Source organism: Excalfactoria chinensis, unplaced genomic scaffold, assembly GCF_039878825.1.
Source record: "Excalfactoria chinensis isolate bCotChi1 unplaced genomic scaffold, bCotChi1.hap2 Scaffold_68, whole genome shotgun sequence".
NCBI lineage: Eukaryota > Metazoa > Chordata > Aves > Galliformes > Phasianidae > Excalfactoria > Excalfactoria chinensis.
Window position 1 is genome coordinate 817,542 of NW_027315710.1, and position 23,465 is coordinate 841,006.

At 48.5% G+C, this 23,465-nt stretch overlaps 2 protein-coding genes across 2 annotated transcripts; one reads left to right on the forward strand and one right to left on the reverse strand.

Moving 5' to 3' along the window:
* Nucleotides 1–14,870: 14,870 nt before the first annotated feature.
* Nucleotides 14,871–15,836, forward strand: LOC140265118 (olfactory receptor 14C36-like). The gene has a single exon (XM_072361000.1). The coding sequence runs from the start codon at nucleotides 14,871–14,873 to the stop codon at nucleotides 15,834–15,836; it is 966 nt and encodes a 321-aa protein (XP_072217101.1).
* Nucleotides 15,837–21,008: 5,172 nt separating this feature from the next.
* LOC140265119 (olfactory receptor 14J1-like) lies at nucleotides 21,009–21,599 on the reverse strand. The gene has a single exon (XM_072361001.1). It carries the CDS (start codon nucleotides 21,597–21,599, stop codon nucleotides 21,009–21,011), a length of 591 nt encoding a protein of 196 aa, XP_072217102.1.
* Between the last annotated feature and the right edge of the window lie 1,866 nt (nucleotides 21,600–23,465).

Genomic DNA, 23,465 nt, shown 5'->3' on the forward strand with positions numbered 1-23,465 from the left:
GGCTTAAGGTGTCAGCACATTTAGCCACTGGTGCTGAGCAAGTCACATTAAGTCCTGTGTAAGTATTATACAACATAATGCCTTTGTAAGCTTTGATTTGTAGCTCACTTTGAATGCTAAACAACCAAAGACTTATTGGGCTACAGGCCAATACACTTGGGAATGTACTTCAGCAAATGTGGAGGCTGAGTTATCAGCACTGGGTTGTTAAGAGCAGGCCTGGGATTTGACATACCAGTAGGCAAACAGCCCCCACACAGAGTGGAGGCCCAATCTGAGGTCAGTCCCAAACCAGCACTGCTTGCCCAGTGGCACAGCAAAGTGCTTTGGAGCAAAGGGCCATGGCTGTGACATCGCCTTCCCATGCCTCTCTGTCTTAAAGAACTTCTTCCTTAGACCCAGCCTAAATCTCCCTTCTTATACTTCTCCTTATGATCAGTTCTAAGATGTTTTTCATCAAGTGAAAGGACAATCATAGACAAACAAAACTATTACATCACCCCCAAGCACTTGTAACTCCTTGGATTTGCTGGAGTTACTCTGCCCAGCAGAGAATACCGTGATCATCATTAAGGAAATGGAAGGCAAGCTCCCCAGCACAGCAAAGTCTGAACCACAAGTCCAATTGGTGACAGGAGGACAGCTGGCCTGGGTGATCTTGGAGGTCTTTTCCAACCTTGGTGATTTGTTATGATTCCATGAGTAAATCGATCATTCATTTCAGTTACAAAGAATATTTTTAGTAGAATCACTCCAAAATCATTACGTGAATACATAAAAAACCCAACATCCCTCACTCTGAACACAAAATACTACAAAGACACTTGTTGTCATGGTTTTGTGGTGTTGCTGTCAGTATTCCACATCATAACATCATGTGCAGTATGGATCATTCATACTCCAGTTCCGTAGAATGGCAGCATCCCGAGTACTCAGCTCTCAGAGAAGAACTACATATCCCAGAGGATGCCGTGTCCAGAGATAAGTCACGGGAGGAGGACATCTATAATCTCGCTCCCAGGCTGGAGCTCTCTCTCTCTCAGACTCTCAGGGAGCGAGAAGCGTTCCAGCCGTGTCGCCTAGAGTTCACAGTAGGCCTCTCGGTTTTCGGGGACTCTCTCTCTCTGTTTTGTTCGATTTATTAGCCTCAATCATACTATATTATATTGTGTTATCTTGTATTCCGATAGCATATTTAGTAAAATAAGTTTTCCTCCTTAGATTGCTGCCACTGTTTTTTTTTCCCTTCCTTTCCGGAGCCCTGGGGTGGGGGAGGCCCTACGGGGCAGCTGCCCTGTCATGGATACAGGTAAATCTAAGTAACCCGTAAACATTCATTTGGTGGAGAATGAGAGCAGGAGCTTCTTCTTTTTAGCTTTTCGAACGAATCATCCCTCTTTGTTCTCAGAGAACTTTGTTAGCTGTGTTGTCTTTTCATAGCTGCTCACTGAGAACGTGACCTTGAAATTCCAGGCGAACTGTCAACATTCAGGGGTAGCTGTACACTCTGAGCATTGCTATCTTGCTTTTGTAAAGAAAACAAAGAGATTCTCTTGCTCTCTCAGAGCGCAGCTAGCTGGCTCTGACTTTCACAGTGTCTGCTAGTTACCACCAGCTATGAATCTACTCTCCATTCCAGCTGCTCTGTTTAAGGGATTGAAAGCAATTATGATCTTCTCAACGTATTGGCCATTTGTCCATTCCATGATTTATTGTTGTGGAATTGCCTCTGTTCCCCTGGGAGTTTTCCTGTGCTCAGCCATGATGATGGCCCATAATAGAGACCCATAATATTATTTCTTTTTGAACCCTAAGCCATCCTCCTTCTCCCACCTGCCCTCCTAAGACCTCTACCAATTGTTGGTATCTTGGTTTTTAATCTCCTTTTAAATTTTTACTGTTTGGAACCAATGTCTGTGCCTCCATGTCCTCCATTTCTGTATACTCTCCGTGGCCAGTCCCCCCCCCCCCCTCTCCCTCCCCCACCCCCCCCCCCCCCACACACACACATTAATTTCAGCAGACATGGATGAACTGACAGACTCTAACTATCCATGCCAGACAGACCCTCTCAACATAATCATGAGACACCTAGCGTGGGTTTTAGCAGACGCTATAAAGACCAATGGCAAGTCCCACCAAACCTGAGGTGGCTTGAAGTGAGTGTTAAGGAGCCATGGGTTCATGGCTGACAAAAGAGCAGATGGCAAATACAGAGGAGCAGACGGCTGAGTGCCAAACAGTGGAAGACCCCATCACTTGTGCATGGAACCCACTCTGTGTTGTCCTGGTCAGGACAGCAGGGAGAGGCGTCAGGGGAAGATGAGCTGTGCAAAAGGAGGTGAGTGTGAACATGGAGCTGCATCTCACACAGGAATGGTTCCATGGCAGGATGGGAGCAGGGTGCATTGGGCAGCACATTGCTGAGTGGCTGCTGACAGAGTACTGCACTGAGATGGGGGTCCCCGATGGCTCCTTTCCTGTCAGGGAGAGCCAAACATTCGTTGGTGACTGCATTCTGTCCATCTCGTATAATAGGAAGGTGCAGCACTGTCACATCCACCGGTGGCAGGACACCAGCATCCACAGGTTCTTTCTGACTGACAGCCAAGAATTTGACAGCCTCTACCACCTCATCACCCACCACCGGGAGACGCCGCTGTGGTACAACAGAATTGAGATGAGGCTGACAGAGCTGGTGCCTCAGTCCAGCCCCTGCAGCAACACAGACTGGGTGCCACGGGATGGCACAATTGGACCATGCCAATTCCCCAGATAATTTTCTAAGAGGTGTATGTGGGTATGCTACCAATGGATATAAATCCTCCACTATTCTGTTTCTAGCCCTTGAATCTTGTAGTATCCGGTAGTTCCTGTACAGTTTTCGAATCAGGAGGATTGGTGTGTTGTATTTTTGACTCACACTCCACCAACAACCTGAGTTTCTGAAAATGATCAATTATTGGCTGGATTGCTTTCCTGTATTTGAGTATGAGGGAGTACTGTTTAATCCAAACCAGCTGAGCTCCCTGCTTTATTCTGAATGCCATTGGTGCTGCATCCTAAGCCCTTCCTTGGGTTTGCACTACACACACTTAAGGGTGAACTTGATCACTTATTTCATCTGAAATCCCAGTCCCTGCAGGGGTAGTGATCAGTGCTAAACTATGCACCTCTATTAACTGTTCTTCTTTTACCTCAGACTCCAGTTTTCCTTTAGACTTTATTTCAACTCACAGTTGTTCTAGGAAATCTTGCCCTAGCAAAGGCTTTGGGGAATGTGGTATATACAAATCTTTGTGTATTCCTATCTGTTTACCTGGAATAAATTGTAAAGGCCTAAGAAAGTAAGCCTTTTCACTTTGGGGCAGTAGTTTGTACTGCTGTTGTAAAATCATATATGCACAGTAAGAAGCACCCATATCCACCAGAAAGTAAACCTCTTTATTCTGCTCCCCTAGCTACTGTTTCACCATTGGATCTGCTAGGGTAAACTTTGCAATTGAAGATGGTACCCTCTCACTCAGCTTGGTAGGATTACTCCACCAGTGTCCCACTGCAGTTTGCACACTGCTTTCATTCCAGTAGGGCAGAGCCCTCCCTGGGCTCATTCAGCACCCCTCCCACACCCCCACTGACCTCTTCCTGAGGGAACCTCTGGCTCCTATGTCCCTACCCCAGCTCTGCAACAGTAACAGCTGCTGTTAGTTTTAATTTCTTTACTATCTCTGTTTTTTAATCAGTTGTTTCTTTTTTCCCATCTTGCTACCCTCTTCAGCTGTGACATCCCTGTTACACCTTGCTCATCTTTGCCTTCCTCAGCCTGAGTCCTACCCAACTTCCTCACTTTCCAAACCCTCATTATTACATCAACTACTAACATCATACTTCAGTCCCACCTCCTCCTCTCCAGAGGCTTCTGGTGCTAACACTGGGATTTTGGGTTTCCTAGATCTCTGCCAGCTCTTCTCAATTCCCTTGCCCTGTCCTCTCCACCTCCCCCTTTGCAAGTAGTGCTCTTTGCAGCAGCAGTCTCTGACCCCAACTCACTCTCTCACTCCGAGAGTTCTGCTCTGCTCGCAGGGGAACGGTGCAGGGGGTGTTACTCTCATGTCAGTGCAGATAAAATCACTTACTGTTTAACCCTATTTCCTCTCTACACTATTCCACTATTTGTACCCTCATTTACAGTTCCACATACCCTCAAGTACACTTCCACATGCCATTAACAATTACACTTTCTTATACCATCAAAACAGTTTGTCAAACAATAGCGTTCAGTTCCAGTAAACACTTTTAATACCATATAGCTTTCCTTAACATTCTGCATTGTACAGTTATAAACACCTCGCCGCTGAACCAGCATTGATTGACCCAGCTCCCTCACACACTTCCTCGCAAGCATGCCATAGTATCACATAAATGGGTTGACACTCATTTGTCGGGTGGAATGTACACCTCTCCCCAGGACCCTCTTCCTAATCTATAGAGTACAAACTCCCATCTTCTTACATACAAGCAGGAAGTACATATGAGTGGACAGACAACACAGAGTCTTTCACTTTGTCTATCTCCAGCCATTTCCCTCACAGGAGGAAGGAACCACAGATTGGGACTCCACGCTCGCCCCGCAGCTGTGCTGTGTCTCACTCACACCACAGTCACTCTGACATTTAGATCAAAAACCATGGTTTATTCATAATGCACAATGCTGATGATGTCTTCTAGCTGGAATCTTAATTACGCTCATACCTTGGTCAACCAGTGGAAAACTTTAAGATTTTTTCGCAGTCATCTTGACCTGTAATGATTAGATACACGGTACTGAACACTTACAAAAGATTATAATAGTGATCATACAACCTATAACCCCCACAATTACAGCTAGGTGAACCCAGGATACCATTTCACAGGATATCCACTACATTCCATACCTGTAGGAGAGACCAACCTAGGACTGTCCAATTGACAACCACCTAGCAGAGAGCACTTGCTCTTTCTTCCATGCATACCACTTACAGGTCGCCTTTTTGGGAACTCCCCCATCAGGATGTCTCTTCGCGACTTATAGGCTCCCATTACCATACACATACATGGTCCACCTGTGGAGGGTTCATGTCTGTCCCCGCAGTGAACAGGTGAGGAAAGGAGTCCTTCTGAGAAATCTCAGGGTGAGCCAATCGTGTCTCCCCTCTCAACTGGTCCAGCAGCTGAACAGTGCTGGCCCCATCCGTGTCACCAAATTGACTTGGGGAATCAAACTCTATAATCCAGTTTCAGGTTATAAAGCAGAAATGCATTCATTTGGTGCTGGGTACAAAGGGAATCACTGCTCTGTCTTGCACACCAGCAAGCAGAAGCATTACATATTTAAAAGCCAAGCTCATGCATATTCAACACATTTCCTGGAACTCATCTGCATATTCACTGTTTCCTGTAACTCATTTACATAGTGCCCCTCCCTCTGAGAGTTGCACTGTGACAGGAGGTCCAGCCCTGTGGTCACTTCAGCCCCTCCAATGAGCCCAGTGGCTGCTCCAAATTCAGTGACAGATCCTGTGGTGATTCCAGCTCTGGCAATGAGCTCTGCAATTGCTCCAGCTCCATCAACAGCCCAACAGCTGTCTCAGCAACTACAGTGAACCCTGTGGCTGTTAAAACCCCTGCAACAACTCCTGGACTTGCAACAGATATGCATACGTGTCAGTATCTACGCATATCTGTTTGCAACTGCATATGTTGTAGACATTTGAAAATATAATAAATATATTATATATGTATAATTACATTTGTCATAATTATTATCCATTTTGTCTTCATCACAAAAAATAAACTTTAAACCACAACATTGCCCTGAGTCCCTTACAGATCTCCTTGAGACTCTTCAGTCTGACCCAGTAACGCAGTGAAGAGCACCAGAAGATCTCGAGGACTTCTCAGGGAGCAGCTCCTGAGGTACATTCCTTACACCAGCTCTGGAAGAGGCCTCCAGTTCTCTGGTCCTGCTCTGAAGGGGCCTCTTGTTACCGCAGTGCCAGCAAGGAGACCAGCTCTGACACAGCCGTTCATATTGCCGGCTACTGACTGCAGCCCTGGAGTGCTGCTGGAGAGAAAACAGGACTGTTGTGAGACACACAAGACCTTCAGGCCAGCACAAATGAGAGGATGTGAGAGCACTGTGGCAGTGAAAATGGAGGAGGAATGAAAATAGTACGTTGTGCTGCTGTCAGTGGCTGTACCTCCCCCAGACCCAGACAAGGTAGGAAGAGAGAAGACAAAAGGAAAAGTATTTTTTTAAAACCTTTTAGGTATCTTTTAATGTATTCAGGGAATCTCTTTCGATGTTTACATGAGCTCTTGGAGTGAGAAAATGGAAATTAGGGAGGAAAGATGAAGAAATTTTAGATGAAATAAGTAGCAACATTTCATTAAAAATTGCTGTATAACACTTACAGAATCAAACATTCAAAGATGCATAAAACATAAAGAACCATCACTTGGAATCCTGTGAGGAAGATGTGTGCTTTATTGAAGCACGAATAGTGAGTATTGCAGCACCTTTCTGAGAGCGTGCTTGATCTCTCTGTTCCTCATGCTGTAGATGAGGGGGTTCAGTGTTGGAGGAACCACTGTGTACACAAGTGCCACTGTCAGATCCAGGAGTGGGGAGGAAAAGAAGGGGGGCTTCAGGTAGGCAAAAAAGGCACTGATGACAAGCAGGGAGACCACGGCCAGGTGAGGGAGGCACGTGGAGAAGGCTTTGTGCCTTCCCTGCTCAGAGGGCATCCTCAGCACGGCCATGAATATCTGCACATAGGACACAACTATGAAAACAAAGCAGCCAAAGGCTAAACTGACACTAAAAATGATAAACACAACTTCCCTGAGATTTGATTCTGAGCAGGAGAGCCTGAGGATCTGGGGGATTTCACAGAAAAACTGGTTGACAACATTGCCTTGGCAGAGAGGCAGTGAAAACGTACTGGCAGTGTGCAGCAGGGAATTGAGAAGCCCAGCGCCCCAGGCAGCTGCTGCCATGGTGGCACAAGCTCTGCTGTCCATCAAGGTCCCGTAGTGCAGGGGCTTGCAGATGGCAACGTAGCGGTCATAGGACATGATGGTGAGAAGGGAAAACTCTGCTGACATGAAGAAGGTAAAGAAAAAGAGCTGTGCAGCACATCCTGCATAGGAGATGGCCCTGGTGTCCCAGAGGGCGTTGGCCATGGCTTTGGGGAGAGTGGTGGAGATGCAGCCCAGGTCGAGGAGGGCCAGGTTGAGCAGGAAGAAGTACATGGGGGTGTGCAGGCGGCGGTCGCAGGCTACGGCTGTGCTGATGAGGCCGTTGCCCAGGAGGGCAGCCAGGTAGATGCCCAGCAAGAGCCAGAAGTGCAGGAGCTGCAGCTGCCGCGTGTCTGCCAACGGCAGCAGGAGGAACTCGCTGATGGAGCTGCTGTTGGGCATCTGCTGTTCCTGGGCTTGGAGTCCTGTTCAGAGTGCAGAAGATAATGACATGTTCAGACCATTCTCAGACACACTCCTTCTGCTGTGCTATGAAATATGTTGATTCTCTTACTATAATGTTCATTTAGCACATGTACTTGCATTTCATTTCATGCAGTTTAGCCTTATTTAAGAAGAAGAAGCCTGTGAAGCTTCAAACTTCCTTTGATTTTCTGATCTCATCCCATTTCCCTGGATTTTTTCATATGTTTCATGCCAGATGTCTTTACCCCAAATGCTCTTATAGCACCCAACCCCGGCCTCCGTTCCCTTCAATCTCTCTTTGAAAAAGCTGCCTGTTGGCAGGATATGTGAATTATTCATGTCTTCAGAGTATGATAATAATTACAACTGGTTCCACCGTACTAGACAGGAGAGACTGAAAGCAAATCACGTGTGACGGATAGCAAAACATCCAATGTATGGAAGAAAAATTCTCAGAGCAGTGAGATCCGCTTTTAGATTTTTGTCTCCAATCTTTTTTTCCTTCCCTCAGTACAGGAAAGAAAAAAATCCCTGCCTTGACTGTCCACTTGGAAAGTACCCCCAGAAACATTCAGCTGTGCAGTGGAGCTGTGATCCCCTGCCCCAGGCAGCAGCTGTGGCAACTCAAGCCCTGCCGAGGGGCTCCTTCCCCCCACCACGTCTCCCCGCAGCACCCTGGGCAGCTCCCCGGGCAGGCTGAGTGCTGAGCCTGGCAGGCGGCAGAGTCCCATAGCCGGCACACAGCCCCTGGGGCACAGCAGGGACCCTGCTCTGCAGGACAGCCCTGGGCACCCGCCTGCAGCCCTCAGGGCTGTGCTCTGATGCTGCAGCACAGAAGCCCTCAGCTGGAGCAGAAGGCTTTTTCCACAGTAATGAAACATGCAGTGTCTGAAGCCAGATCTGCTATTGAATATCCCATTTATAGTTAACCCTCTATGAAAACCAGCTGCATGGCCTGAAGTGAGACTTACCTTGTCATGGTCTGTCAGCAATGTTCCTGCAGCGAGCTCAGAAGGCTGCTCACAACTCACGCATCCTGTAAGCTCTCTCCCTTTCTCTCCTCTCCTTCTGTCACCTACAGGCTGTGCTGTGCACAAGAGCTGCTCCTGGGAACAGCTGTCTCTGCAGCACCACACACTTTTATGAGCTTCCTATGTCTCAAGAGCCCAGCCCAGCTCAGTAACAGAGGATATCATTTTTATCCTTCCCACTAGTCTCTCCTGAGATGTCCCGGGTTTTCATGGTCAACAGCTCCTGAAAGACAACAGCATCGTGACGGTACATTAAAATCTGTTGAATTTAACACCAGATTTCTAGTGGTCAGTGACTAATTCCAGACATGTGGTGAGTCCTTCCAGAGAGTTTTTGCTGAAAATAAAAGGGCACACAGACAAGGACACAATAGCATAGAATGATAGAATCACCAAGGTTGGCAAAGACCTACAAGATCATCCAGTTCAGCTCTTCACCTATCACCAATAGCTCCCACTAATCCATGCCCTTCAGCACAATATCCATTCATTCCTTGAACACCTCCAGGGTCCGTGAATCCACCACACCCCTGGGAAGTCCAATCCACGTCCCAAATTGCAGGACACGGTTTTTGGTGTTGGTGAACTTCATCCCATTGGCTTCAGCCCAGCTCTCCAGCCTGTCCAGATCCCTCTGTAGGGCCTTTCTAACCCCAGGCATGTCCACACTCCCAGCCAATTTGGTGTCATCTGCCATCTTACTTAGGGTTCACTCAATGCCCTGTTCCAGGTCAATAATAAAGAAACTGAAGAGGAAAGGGCCCAGCTGTGACCTCTGGGGAACACCAAGTAGGCGCACAGGTAGGCGTCCGGGCAGGTCTTGAATATCTCCAGACAAGCTGGAGACTCCACAACCCTCTTTGGGCAGCCTGTTCCAGTGCTCCGTCACCCTCACCTTAAAGAAGTTCTTGCACACATTCGTGTGGAACTTCCTATGCTCCAGTTTCCGGCCATTTCCCCTTGTCCTGTCTCCACACACTGCTGAAAAGAGTTTGGTCTCACCGCTTTGCCACCCACACCTCAGATATTTATAGTCCTGGATCAGGTCCCCTCTCAGACTTCTTTTTCAAGGCTAAACAGATCCAGCTCACTTAGCTTTTATTCATATGACAGATGATCCAGAACCTTCGCAATCTTTGTAGCCATTTACTTCAGTGTTTCCAAGAGATCCATGGTTTTTTTTTTTGGCCACAAGGGCACACTGCTGGCTCATGGCTAACCTGTCATCCATCAGGAAACCCAGGTCCCTCTCTGCAGCGCTCCTCTCCAGAAGCTCATCCCCCAGCCTGTCCTGGTGCATGCAATTATTCCTCCCTAAGTGCAAGACTCTACACCTGCTTTTTTTAAGCCCCATCTGGATTCTTACTGCCCAGCTCTCCAGCCTGTCCAGGTCTCGCAAAATGGAAGAACAGCCCACAGGCATGTCAGCCAATCCTCCCAACTTTGTTTCATCAGCAAACTTGATGTGTATGGCCAATATTCCTTTGTCAAGTTTGCTGATAAAGATGCTGATCAAGACTGGACACAGCCCTGACCCCTGGGAAACACCGCTACTTACAGGTCACAAACCAGACACTGCACCGCCAACGACAACAATCTGTGCTCTGCCAGTCAGACAGTTCTCAACCCACCTCACTGTCCACTCATCTATCCCACACTTCCTCAGCTTTGTTCTATGGATGTCATGGGGAACAGTATCAAATGCCATGCTGAAATCAAGGTAGATGACATCCACCGCTCTCGCCCCATTTACAAAGCCAGTGAAACTGTCATAGAAGGCTACCAGGTTGGTTGAGCACGACCTCCCCTTGGTGGATACATGCTGACTACTCCTGATTAACTCCCTTTCTTCCAGTTGTCTGTAGTTGGCATCCAACACAAGCTGCTCCATCACCTTTCCAGGGAATGAGGTGAGGCCGCATAGCCTGTAATAACCCAGATCTTCCTTCTTGCCCTTTTTGAAGACCGGAGTGACATTGTCTGTCCTCCAGTCTTCAGGCACCTCTCCCATTCTCCAAGATCTCTCAAAGATGATAGAGTGTGGTCAATCACTGCTGCAATCTCCCACACCACTCATGGATGCACTCCATCAGGTCCCATGGCTTTAAGAACATCAGTATGGCCTAGGTGCTCACAGTCCACCTCTTCCCAGACTAAATGCAAGTAAAATCTTCCATTCCCCAGACCCTCACTAAGCTCCAGGCTCTGGGATTCCTGAGGGAGAGCTTTTTCACTCAAGACAGAAGCAAAGAATGCCTTCAGTATCTCCAGCGTCTCAACATCCCCTGTCACCAGAATACCCCCCTCACTTAGTAGGGTACCCACAGTCTCCCAAGTCTTCCTTTTATTCATAACATACTTAAATATATATATATATATATATATATTTAATGAGTGTCAACCAATTTATGTAATACTAAGTTCTGCTTGCAAGGAACTGTGTGAGAGAGGTGGGACAATCAGGGCTGGTTCTGCGTTGAGGTGTTTATAACTGGACAATACAGACTGTTAATGGAAAGATAAATGGTAGTAAGGGTGTATATGGGATCTTAAAAACAGTATTGTTTGACAAACTGTCTTGACGGTATAATAAAGTGTAATTGTTGATGGCATATGGAAGTGTACCAGAGGGTGTGTGGAAGTGTAAAGGAGGGTACAAATAGTGGAATAGTTTACAGAGGAAAAAGGGTTTAAGAGGAAGTGAGTTTATCTGCACAGACATGAGAACAACCCCCTGCACCGCTCCTCTGTGAGCAGAGCAAAGCAGAGACACAGTCCCCATGTATCATGTAGTGTTATTCAACTTAGAAAATGGGTGAGGTCACAACAGAAGAGGCAGATATTCCTCTCTGCTCCATCTGTGGCATACTCTGGAGTTCAAGGCATTGCAAAGCTATGGCACATCTACGTTTGTTCGCTGATGACACCTTAGTTTGCTCTGGGCTCTCATTTCAATGGCATCTACATAAGTCTGGGGTCATGCCAGATGACAGGAAGCTGGCAAATGTTGTCTCATTGTAAGGAAGAGCGAGAAAGATGACAGGGGCAATTATGGACCTGTCAGTCTCACTCCAGAGCCTGGTAAAATTATAGAGACAATGATGGTGGGAGTGACTGAAAAACAGCTGAAGGACAATTCTCTCACTGGTCACAGCCAACACAACTTTCTGAGTGAAAGGTCCTGTTTAATTATGGTCCATTTCTGACAAGGTTACCCACTTAGATGACCAAGGGAAGCCGGTTGATGTTATCCTTGAGGATTTCAGTAGAGCTTCTGATACTGTTTCTCACAGCACCCTCCTGGACAGAATGTCCAGCATACGGTTAGACAGAAACAGGATGTGGTCGGTGAGCAGTTGGCCAATAATTCAGGCCCAAATGATTATAGCCAATGGGTTCCATTGGGCTGGTAGATGGTCACTATCAGGGTACCCCAGGGTTCCATTTTAGGGCCACTTCTCTTTCATGTATTTGTGGATGACCTGCACGTAGGACTAGAAGATGTTCTGAGCAAGTTTCCTGGTTGGGGGCGTTGTTGCCTCCAATGAGGGTGGAGAGGTCTTGCAGAGACATGTGAACAAGTCAGAGAAGTGGGTACCAGTTGGCACTATGCACCAAGTGCATAAAGTATAACAGGAGCCTGATTGTGCACCTGGGTAGGGGCAACTCTGAACATACTCATTGACTGGATATGAGACACTGGAGAGAAGTCTGACTGAAAAGGATTGGGGGTCCTGGTCAGCAACAAATTGAATGTGAGTCAGCAGAGTGCCCAGGCAGCCAGGAAGGCCAGCGGTCCCACGGAGCACCGGAAACAAGTTATTGCTAGGTGGGTAACAGAAAGTATCGTGCCTCTCTGCTCTGCATTGCTGCAGCCTCACCTGGAGCACTGGGTGTACTTCTGGGCACCAGAGAACATAAAGGACATCAATCTATGGGAGGGTGCACAAAGGAGGGCACTGGAACTGAGAGATCAGAATTCAGAGTTTCATTGGGATTGACTACATGATCAGATTGGGCCTTTCTTACATCCCACATCCTGCGATGAGACACAGGGCACACATGGGACATGAACCTCACAGTGTCCTTGCACCCCATGCAGAGCCTGGGATCATCTGTCCTTCTGTCTTTCATTTGACATCATTCAATTCTCCATTTCCTGACCCAGGAAGGGCCCAGAGCCAACATGAGGGACAGGATCTCCCTGCCAAGTCTGGAGATCAAGGTTTGGACTTTTTGCTTCATAAGACAAAGGGGGAGTTTCTCAGCATCAGAGCCACCATGCCAGTGCCTTTGCCTGTCTGCAGTCATGGCTTCCAATTATCTGCTCTAACAAGTCCCTTGGGAAGCTGGCTTGTTAATGTTCCTCAGTGGGCCCATTAATACTCCAAGTAACTTCACTGTTACTTCTGACTTTGTCTTGTTGAGCACTTTGAGCAGTTTTCTCTCTGCACTGGAGGTTGATGGACTCAGCAACAAATGCCGCCTGGGGCTCCTTACCACCTAAAGAGCCTCCTGAGCCTTGTGCCTTCCTGTCATCATCTTCAGGATTTCAGAACTTGTTCAGCAAAATGGAGAGTTACCTGGAGAGAGCTTAAAGTGGCCGAAGCTGGCAGGCGTTTATTGTTTATTTATTTATATTTGAGTTTAAACAAAACATTAAAGCAGCACTGTGCAACTGGTATTAATCCAGAATGTTCCCAGTGAGTTCTGTTCTGTTACTGTGTGGACAAAGGTCCTCCTCAACCTCCCCACCCCATTTCTACTCACATTGGCCCCATGGGACTTGCATCACCCTTCTGCACATCACTGTTATCCTCTGCAGCCACCCGCTCAGTGTTAAAACTCCTTTGCACCAGCTCCAACTAGCTTTCCACAAAGAACCAATGGCACATGTAAAAGGAAAGATTTTTTTTTCACCAACAAACAGCAGGAAAGGTGTTGCAAATGGATGAACAGTAAAACACAGTGATCAACTGCATGCCATGTCCAAGCTGCTTCCACTGAGGTTTGTCTTTCACAGGGAATACTTGTACAAGAAATGAGTTAGACACAGTCATGATGCTGTTTTCTTTCAGGAGCTGTTGGCCATGAGGACCCAGGGATATCTCAGGGGAGAGGAGTAGGAAGGATGAAGATGTCATCCTGTGCTGGGCCGGGCTCCTGGGACACAGGGAGCTCATACAAATCGGCAGTGCTGCAGAGAGACAGCTGTGCCCAGGAGCAGCTCTTGTGCGCAGTACAGCCTGCAGGTGACAGAAGGAGAAGAGAGAAAGGGGAGAGAGCTTGCAGGATGTGAACAGCGTGAGCGGGCTGTGATCTCACTGCAGGAGCATTGCTCACAAATGATGACACGGTAAGTCTCACTGCAGGCTATGCAGATGCTATTCATAGAGGGTTAATTTAATCAGAGTCATGCCATAGCAGATCTGGCTGCAGGCACTGCTTGTTTCTTTACAGTGAAAAAAGCCTTCTGCTTTAGCTGAGGGCTTCTGTGCTGCAGCATCACAGCACAGCCCTGAGAACTGCGTGTCTCAGCACGGTTGCAGGCTGTGCATATGGGGCAGCAGGTGGGTGCCCAGGGCTGTCCTGCAGAGCAGGGTCCCTGCTGTGCCCCAGGGGCTGTGTGCCGGCTATGGGACTCTGCCGCCTGCCAGGCTCAGCACTCAGCCTGCCCGGGGAGCTGCCCAGGGCGCTGTGGGGAGACGTGTGGGGGGAAGGAGCCCCCCAGCATGGCTTGTGCTGCCACAGCTGCTGCCTGGGGCAAGGGATGAAAGCTACAGTGCCCAGCAGAATGTTTGTGAGGGTACTTTGCAAGTGGAGAGCCAAGGCAGGCAGTTCTTCTTCCTGTTCTTAGGGAGGTCAAAAAGGATTGGAGGCAGAAATCTAAAAGCGGCAGTCAGAGCTCTGAGAATTTTTCTTCCATCCATTGGTTGTTATGTTATCTGTCATCTGTGATTTGCTTTCAGTCTCTCCTTTCTCAGAGGGTGGAACAAGTTGAAATTATTATCATTTTCTGAAGAAATCAATAATTCACTAAACCTACCAACAGGCTGCTTTTTCAAAGAGGGATGGATGGGAACGGAGGCCAGGGTTGGGTGCTATAAGAGCATTTGGGGTAAAGGCTTCAGACATGAAACATATGAAAATATCCAGGAAGATGGGATACACGCATCTTTGGCTTAAGCAAGGCTGGACTACATGAAAGTAAATGCAAGAATGTGTGCTAAATGAACATTATCGTAAGAGAATCAACATATTTCATAGCACAGCAGAAGGAGTGTGTCTGAGAACGGTCTGGACTGGTCTTTATCTTCTGCACTCTGAGCAGGACTCCAAGCCCAGGAACAGCAGATGCCCAACAGCAGCTCCATCAGCGAGTTCCTCCTGCTGCCGTTGGCAGACACGCGGCAGCTGCAGCTCCTGCACTTCTGGCTCTTGCTGGGCATCTACCTGGCTGCCCTCCTGGGCAACGGCCTCATCAGCACAGCCGTAGCCTGCGACCGCCGCCTGCACACCCCCATGTACTTCTTCCTGCTCAACCTGGCCCTCCTCGACCTGGGCTGCATCTCCACCACTCTCCCCAAAGCCCTGGCCAACGTTCTCTGGGACACCAGGGCCATCTCCTACGCAGGATGTGCTGCACAGGTTTTTTTCTTTCTCTTCTTCGCTTCAGCAGAGTTTTCCCTTCTCACCATCATGTCCTATGACCGCTACGTTGCCATCTGCAAGCCCCTGCACTACGGGACCTTGATGGACAGCAGAGCTTGTGCCACCATGGCAGAAGCTGCCTGGGGTGCTGGGGTTCTCAATTCCCTGCTGCACACTGCCAGTACGTTTTCACTGCCTCTCTGCCAAGGCAATGTTGTCAACCAGTTTTTCTGTGAAATTCCCCACATTCTCAAGCTCTCCTGCTCTGGCTTCTACCTCAGGGAAGTTGTGTTTATCATTTTTAGTGCCAGTTTAGGCTTTGGCTGCTTTGTTTTCATAGTGGTGTCCTATGTGCAGATCTTCCTTGCTGTGCTGATGATGCCCTCTGAGCATGGACCGCACAAAGCCTTCTCCACATGCCTCCCTCACCTGGCCGTGGTCTCCCTGTTTCTCAGCACTGTCCTTTATGCCAACCTGAAGCCCCCCTCTGTCTCCTTGCCATCCATGGACCTGATGCTGGCAGTTTTGTACTCGGTGGTGCCTCCAGCAGTGAATCCTCTCATCTACAGCGTGAGGAACCAGGAGGTCAAGGATGCAGTGAAGAAAGTAATTGCCAAATTTGTTTCAAATGCAGTGATCTGCCCGTCTTTTGGAATTCATGAGATGTAATGCACCTTTTTACTGAATCAAGCTCTCTTTGATTGTTTGCTTTATGCCATTTTGTACGTGTAATTTATTCTTATTCTTATTATTCTTTTAAATACCATAACGTTTTTCACTAAAACCTCCTTATTGAAACCAGTTCTTATTCTGCTTGTACCTTTCTAGTGTAACCCAGACACACTGTATATAATGAACCAGGCTCTCTGTGAACCTTAGCAGAATAAAGGACATGCATTCACTGTGTCAGTCCTTTTTCTTGTGAGGCCTTTCTGGAGCTGTATGGTTCAGATGTTCTCAGAAACTCACAGTCCATCAGGAAGCACACAGCTGTTCATCAAACTGTGTAGTGCCTTCAGCCTGCAGCAGCTGACGGGCCATCCCTGGGCTTCTGGCTGGGGTCTGTGCTTTCAGGCTCACATCTGCCAGTGCCTCTGAGAGGCCAGCAGCAGCAGCTTCTGGTTTGCACGTTGATTGTCAGGTCCCCTCTTCCTCATTCCATGTGAGACCCTGCACAGGACAAGTTCTTGGATATGGGTTATCATATCAGAAGTTTCCAAGCATCCGTCAAGGCTTCTTCCACTTTGTACTCAAAGGTGGTCACTGCCTCCAGGATGGTCTGTGGAATAGAAATTGTGCACAAAGCTCTGATAGGTCCTACAGGAGCCATTCTGGATCCTAGTCTGGTAGATAGAAAGCTGCCCCTAATGAGCTGACTGACACGAGGAGTTCAGGAGAATCCTGGAGAGCGGAGATGGGAGACTGAGGGTAAGGAATAGGAGCCTACATGCCCTGCTCATAAGCCTCTGCACCAGAGAAGGTGACCCACAGTTACCACTGCTGAAACACACCTCCCACTGCCTCCCTCTGCTCACATCCACTGTTTGGTCTCCAGAAACATTCAGAAAGTTTTGGGCAATGTCAACGAGTGCAACTTTTTTCCACTTGTAGTTATTGAATGGCACACCTTTTTTTTTATGTGCACTTCCATGTCAGATGCCAATCTGTCAAGGTACCTCTCTGCTGCCAACTGTCACCCGTGTCACGGGTTACCTAGATTTACCTGTATCTGTGACAGGGCAGCCGCCGATTAGGGGCCTCCTCTCCCTCGCCTCCCGGGGCCCTGGAAAGGAAGGGAAAATAAACAGTGGCAGCAATCTAAGGAGGAAAACTCATTTTACTAAATATGATATCGGAATACAATGATTGAGGCTATTAAATCGAACAAAACAGAGAGAGTCCCCAAAAACCGAGAGGCCTACTGTGAACTCTAGGCGACACGGCAGGAACGCTTCTCACTCCCTGAGAGTCCGAGAGAGAGAGAGTCTTCCAGCCTGGGAGCGAGATTATAGATGTCCTCCTCCCGTGACTTATCTCTGGCCGCGGCGTCCTCTGGGATATGTAGTTCTTCTCTGAGAGCTGAGCACCTGGGATGCTGCCATTCTACAGAACTGGAGTATGGATGATCCATACTGCACATGATGTTATGATGTGGAATATTGACAGCAGCACCACAAAACTATGACAGCCCTATAAGTGAGTCCTCCAGCCCCACAAGTGAATTTTCCAGCCCCATAAGTGAGTCCTCCAGCCCCACATGTAAGTCCTCCTGCCCCAGAAGTGAATTTTCCAGCCCCACAAATGAGTCCTCCAGCCCCATATGTGAGTCTTCCAGCCCCATAAGCGAGTCCTCCAGCCCCAAAAGTGAGTCCTCCAGCCACACAAGTGTCTCCCCCAGCCCCATTGGGGGTCTCTTGTAGGTCTAATGGGGTTCTCTAGGGCTCTATGGGGTCTCTATGGGGCGATATGGGGGTTCTATGGGGCTGTATAGGGTCTAAGATGGAGACCCAAGACATCCAGGCCTTACGCTTCTATAAGAATATGGGGCGGATGAGCGACCCACTGCAGAAGTAAGGCTCCATATGGGGTGATATGGGTCTCTAGGGGGTCCTATTGGGGCTCTATGGGGCTATATGGGGGATCTAAGGGGCTCTATGGGGCTCTATGGGGGTCATATGGGGCTCTATGTGGGGGTCTATGGGAGGATATGGGGGTCTATGGGGCTCTATGGGGTGGGATTGAGGGGGTTATGGGGCTCTATGGGGGACTATGTGGCTCTATTGAGGTCATATGGGGCAATATGGGGGCTCTATGGGGCTCTATGGGGTCTATGGGGGGCTATGGTGTGAACTATGGGGCTCTATGAGGCTCTATGGGGCCTCTATGGGGCCTCTATGGGGCCTTTATGGGGCTCTATGGGGCTCTATGGGGTCCTGTTGGGGTCCTATGGGTGGGCTATGGGGGGTGTTATGGGGTCCTATTGGGTGCTGTGGTGGCCTATTGGGGTCCTATGGGGCTCTATGGGGGTCTATGGGGTTTCTATAGGGGTCTATTGGGGTCCTATGGGGCTCTGTGGGAGTTTATGGGATGCTATGGGGGTCAATGGGGCTCTATGGGGTCCTATTGGGGACCTATTGGGCGTCTATGGGGGTTCATGGGGGCTCTATGGGGCTCTATAGGGGGTCTATGGGGCTCTATGGGGCCCTATTGAGTCATATTTGGGTTCTGTGGGGCTCTATGGGGGTCTGTGTGGCTCTGTGGTTTGTCTATAGGGCACTATGGGGGTCTATGGGGCTCTGTTGGGGTCATATGGGGGGCTATGGGGCTCTATGGGGCTCAGTGGGGCTCTATGGGGTTCTATGGGGCTCTATAGGGCTCTATGGGGTTTCTATGCGGCTCTATAGGGCTCTATGGGGGTCTGTGGGGCTCTATGGGGCCCTATGGGGTTCTATAGGGCTCTATTTGGCCCTATTGGGTTCTATAGGGCTCTATAGGGCTCTATGGGGTCCTATTGTGATAAAATGTTTGCTCATTAAGACCGGGGTGTGGTAACAGTGTGATAAAATGCTTGTTCATTAAAACTGGGATGTGGTAATAGGACATAGAAACCACGAGGGTTGGGGGTTGCAGGACATAAAAACCACGAGGATTGCAGAACACGCTAATTTTATGGGTAGATTGTGTAATCTGCATAGTTACAGGAGAAGCGCGCCTCGATGGATACAAGTTCCATGGAAGGACCAACCAAGTAACGACACACCAGTCGTACGATCACGACCAACCAATTGGAAGACAACACGCTCAGAATGGACATTACAAAGGAAGTTGCAAGAAGTAGGAAGGCGCGGCAGTTTGAGGAACAACGATTCCCCTGTCGCCCAGCGCTGAATTGCCTTTTTGTTTTACCCGTTATAATTAATAAAAAGTTATAATTGGAATATCATAGACTCATTGATTTATTACTAAAAATTGATAACAGTAATGACACTCTTTACTTTGTCTCCTCAGGGAGCCTGGCTATGAAGGAGATAAGGGAGAAAACTTCCATAGAATCCTAGAATCACAAGGTTAGAAAGGACCTACAAGATCATCCAGTCTACTTTCCCACAGTCCCAAAGCCTCTCTGTCACTTGTTCTTTCCCTGGAGCTCCAGAGCTACATACAATAGCTCCTGAGGATATTGACTATCTGTGGTATGCTCAAACCAGCACGCCTCCATTGCAATGTGTCAATGATATGTTTCAGGTTATGTCTCAGATTAAACAGTTGCAAGAATGTCACTGAGAGATCTGCCCCAAGGTGAGAGGGCTCTGCATGGCAAGGTGTGTGGGACAGTCTGGGCAGCTCCCTGGAGTGGTGGGCACCTGCAGGGCTTTGGAACTTCATCTGCGAGCAGCTGCAGGATCCTGAGAAACCGGCAGAATATTGGGGGAATGTCTGCTGTGGGCCTGGTAATCCCCAAAAGGCACAAATGACTGCAGTGTGCCAGGGCCTGGCCCACAACTACTGAGCTGTGTTCAACACTCTTCAGCATCCTCAAGGGGAAGAGAGCTGGATCTGCTGACAGTGCTGCAGCCTCTGCAACTCCTGGCACAGACACTGCAGCAGCTCCAAGGTTTTGCCACATGTCCTGCATTTGCTCCAAGCTCTGGACAGATCCCACTGCCACTCCACCCCCCATAATGAGCTCTGCAGTCACTCCTGCTACGGGTCCTGTAGCTGTTCCAAGTATTGCAATAAGAGAATGAAAGAAATTCCTGCCAATGGTTCGCTGTGCCAGCAGGTACAACCCTGTGGTCGCTCCAACCCCTCCAATGAGCCCAGTGGCAGCTCCAACTGCAGTCACAGTTCCTGTGGTGATTTCAGCTCTAGCAGTGAGCTCTCCAGACCCTGCAACAGCCCGACAGCCACTTCAGCTCCTACAGTGAACCCTGCGGCTGTTAAGACCCCTGCAAAAGGTCCCGGACTTGCAAACAGGTATGCATACGCATTAGTACCTATGCATATCTGTTTGCAACTGCACATGTTGTATATATGTGAAAATATACTAAATACATTATATATGTATAAATCCATTTCTCATAATTATAATGATTGTTTTTTTATTCTGCTTTTTATTTTATTATCCTTTTCTTTTTCTCATTGTCTCAACACAAAAATTTTAAACCACAACACTGTCCTGAGTCTCTTACGGATCTCCTTGGGACACTTGAAATTGTCCCTGTCACTCAGTGAAGAGCACCAGAAGATCTCGAGGTCTTCTCAGGGAGCAGCTCCTGAGGTTTATTCCTTACACCAGCTCTGGAAGAGGCCTCCAGTTCTCTGGCCCTGCTCTGAATAGGCCCTCTTGTTATGGCAGTGCCAGCAAGGAGACCAGCTCTGACACAGCCGTTCATATTGCTGGCTACTGACTGCAGCCCCGGAGTGCTGCTGTAGAGACAACAGGACTGTCATGAGACACAAAAGACTTTCAGGCCAGCACAAATGAGAGGACTTGAGAGCACTGTGGCAGTGAAATAGAGAAGGACTGAAAAGAGCACGTTGTGTTGCTGTCCGTGGCTGTAACTCCCCCAGACCCAGACAAGGTAGGAAGAGAGAAGACAAAAGGAAAAGTCTTTTTTGAAAGCCTTTTAGGTATCTTTTAATGTATTTTGGGAATCTGTTTCGATGATAACATGGGCTCTTGGAGTGAGAAATGGAAAGTAGGCAGGAGAGAAGAAAAAAAATAAATTGCAGTATTTCATTGCAGATTGCTGTATAGCACTTACAGAATCAAACAAACATATATGCATAAAACATAAAGAACCATCACTCGGAAAATGTGTGAAAAAGATGTGCACTTTATGGGAGCTGGAATAGTGCATACTGCAACACCTTGCTGAGAGCGTGCTTGATCTCTCTGTTCCTCATGCTGTAGATGAGGGGGTTCAGTGTTGGAGGAACCACTGTGTACACAAGTGCCACTGTCAGATCCAGGAGTGGGGAGGAAAAGGAGGGGGGCTTCAGGTAGGCAAAAAAGGCAGTGCTGACAAAAAGAGAGACCACGGCCAGGTGAGGGAGGCACGTGGAGAAAGCTTTGTGCCGTCCCTGCTCAGAGGGCATCCTCAGCACGGCCATGAAGATCTGCACATAGGACACAACTATGAAAACAAAGCAGCCAAAGGCTAAACTGACACTAAAAATGATAAACACAACTTCCCTGAGATTTGATTCTGAGCAGGAGAGCCTGAGGATCTGGGGGATTTCACAGAAAAACTGGTTGACAACATTGCCTTGGCAGAGAGGCAGTGAAAACGTACTGGCAGTGTGCAGCAGGGAATTGAGAAGCCCAGCGCCCCACGCAGCTGCTGCCATGGTGGCACAAGCTCTGCTGTCCAACAAGGTCCCGTAGTGCAGGGGCTTGCAGATGGCAACGTAGCGGTCATAGGCCATGATGGTGAGAAGGGAATACTCTGCTGAGAGGAAGAAGACAAAGAAAAAGATCTGTGCAGCACATCCTGCATAGGAGATGGCCCTGGTGTCCCAGAGGGCGTTGGCCATGGCTTTGGGGAGAGTGGTGGAGATGCAGCCCAGGTCGAGGAGGGCCAGGTTGAGCAGGAAGAAGTACATGGGGGTGTGCAGGCGGCGGTCGCAGGCTACGGCTGTGCTGATGAGGCCGTTGCCCAGGAGGGCAGCCAGGTAGATGCCCAGCAAGAGCCAGAAGTGCAGGAGCTGCAGCTGCCGCGTGTCTGCCAACGGCAGCAGGAGGAACTCGCTGATGGAGCTGCTGTTGGGCATCTGCTGTTCCTGGGCTTGGAGTCCTGTTCAGAGTGCAGAAGATAATGACAAGTCCAGACCATTCTCAGACACACTCCTTCTGCTGTGCTATGAAATATGTTGATTCTCTTACTGTAATGTTCATTTAGCACATGTACTTGCATGTCATTTCATGAAGTTTAGCCTTATTTAAGAAGAAGAAGCCTGTGAATCTTTAAACTTCCTTTGATTTTCTGATCTTATCCCATTTCCCTGGATTTTTTCATATGTTTCATGCCAGATGTCTTTACCCCAAATGCTCTTATAGCACCCAACCCCTGCCTCCGTTACCTTCAATCTATGTTTGAAAAAGCTGCCTGTTGGCAGGATATGTGAATTATTCATGTCTTCAGAGTGTGATAATAATTACAACTGGTTCCACCCTACTAGACAGGAGAGACTGAAAGCAAATCACGTGTGTGTTGGATAGAAAAACATCTAATGTATGGAAGAAAAATTCTCAGAGGAGTGAGATCCGCTTTTAGATTTTTGCCTCCAATCCTTTTTTCCTTCCCTCAGTACAGGAAAGAAAAAAATCCCTGCCTTGACTGTCCACTTGGAAAGTACCCCCAGAAACATTCAGTTACGCAGTGGAGCTGTGATCCCCTGCCCCAGGCAGCAGCTGTGGCAGCACAAGCCCTGCCGGGGGGCTCCTTCCTCCCCACATCTCCCTGCAGCACCCTGGGCAGCTCCCCGGGCAGGCTGAGTGCTGAGCCTGGCAGGCGGCAGAGTCCCATAGCCGGCACACAGCCCCTGGGGCACAGCAGGGACCCTGCTCTGCAGGACAGCCCTGGGCACCCGCCTGCAGCCCTCAGGGCTGTGCTCTGATGCTGCAGCACAGAAGCCCTCAGCTGGAGCAGAAGTCTTTTTCCACAGTAAAGAAACATGCAGTGTCTGAAGCCAGATCTGCTATTGAACATTCCATTTATAGTTAATGCTCTATGAACAGCAGCTGCATGGCCTGAAGTGAGACTTACCTTGTCATGGTCTGTCAGCAATGTTCCTGCAGCGAGCTCAGAAGGCTGCTCACACCTCACTCATCCTGGAAGCTCTCTCCCTTTCTCTCCTCTCCTTCTGTCACCTGCAGGCTGTGCTGTGCACAAGAGCTGCTCCTGGGCACAGCTGTCTCTGCAGCACCACCCACTTTTATGAGCTTCCTGTGTCCCAGGAGCCCAGCCCAGCTCAGTAGCAGAGGTTATCATTTTTATCCTTCTCACTTGTCTCCCCTGAGATGTCCCTGGGTCCTCATGGCAAACAGCTCCTGAAAGAAAACAGCATCATGACAGTACATTCAAATCTGTTGAATTTAACACCAGATTTCAATTGGTCAGTGACTAATGCCAGACATGTGGTGAGTCCTCCCAGAGAGTGTTTGCTGAAACTAAATGGGCACATAGACAAGGACACAATAACATGGTATCATAGAATCACCAAGGTTGGCAAAGACCTACAAGATCATCCAGTCCAGCTGTTCACCTATCACCAATAGCTCCCACTAATCCA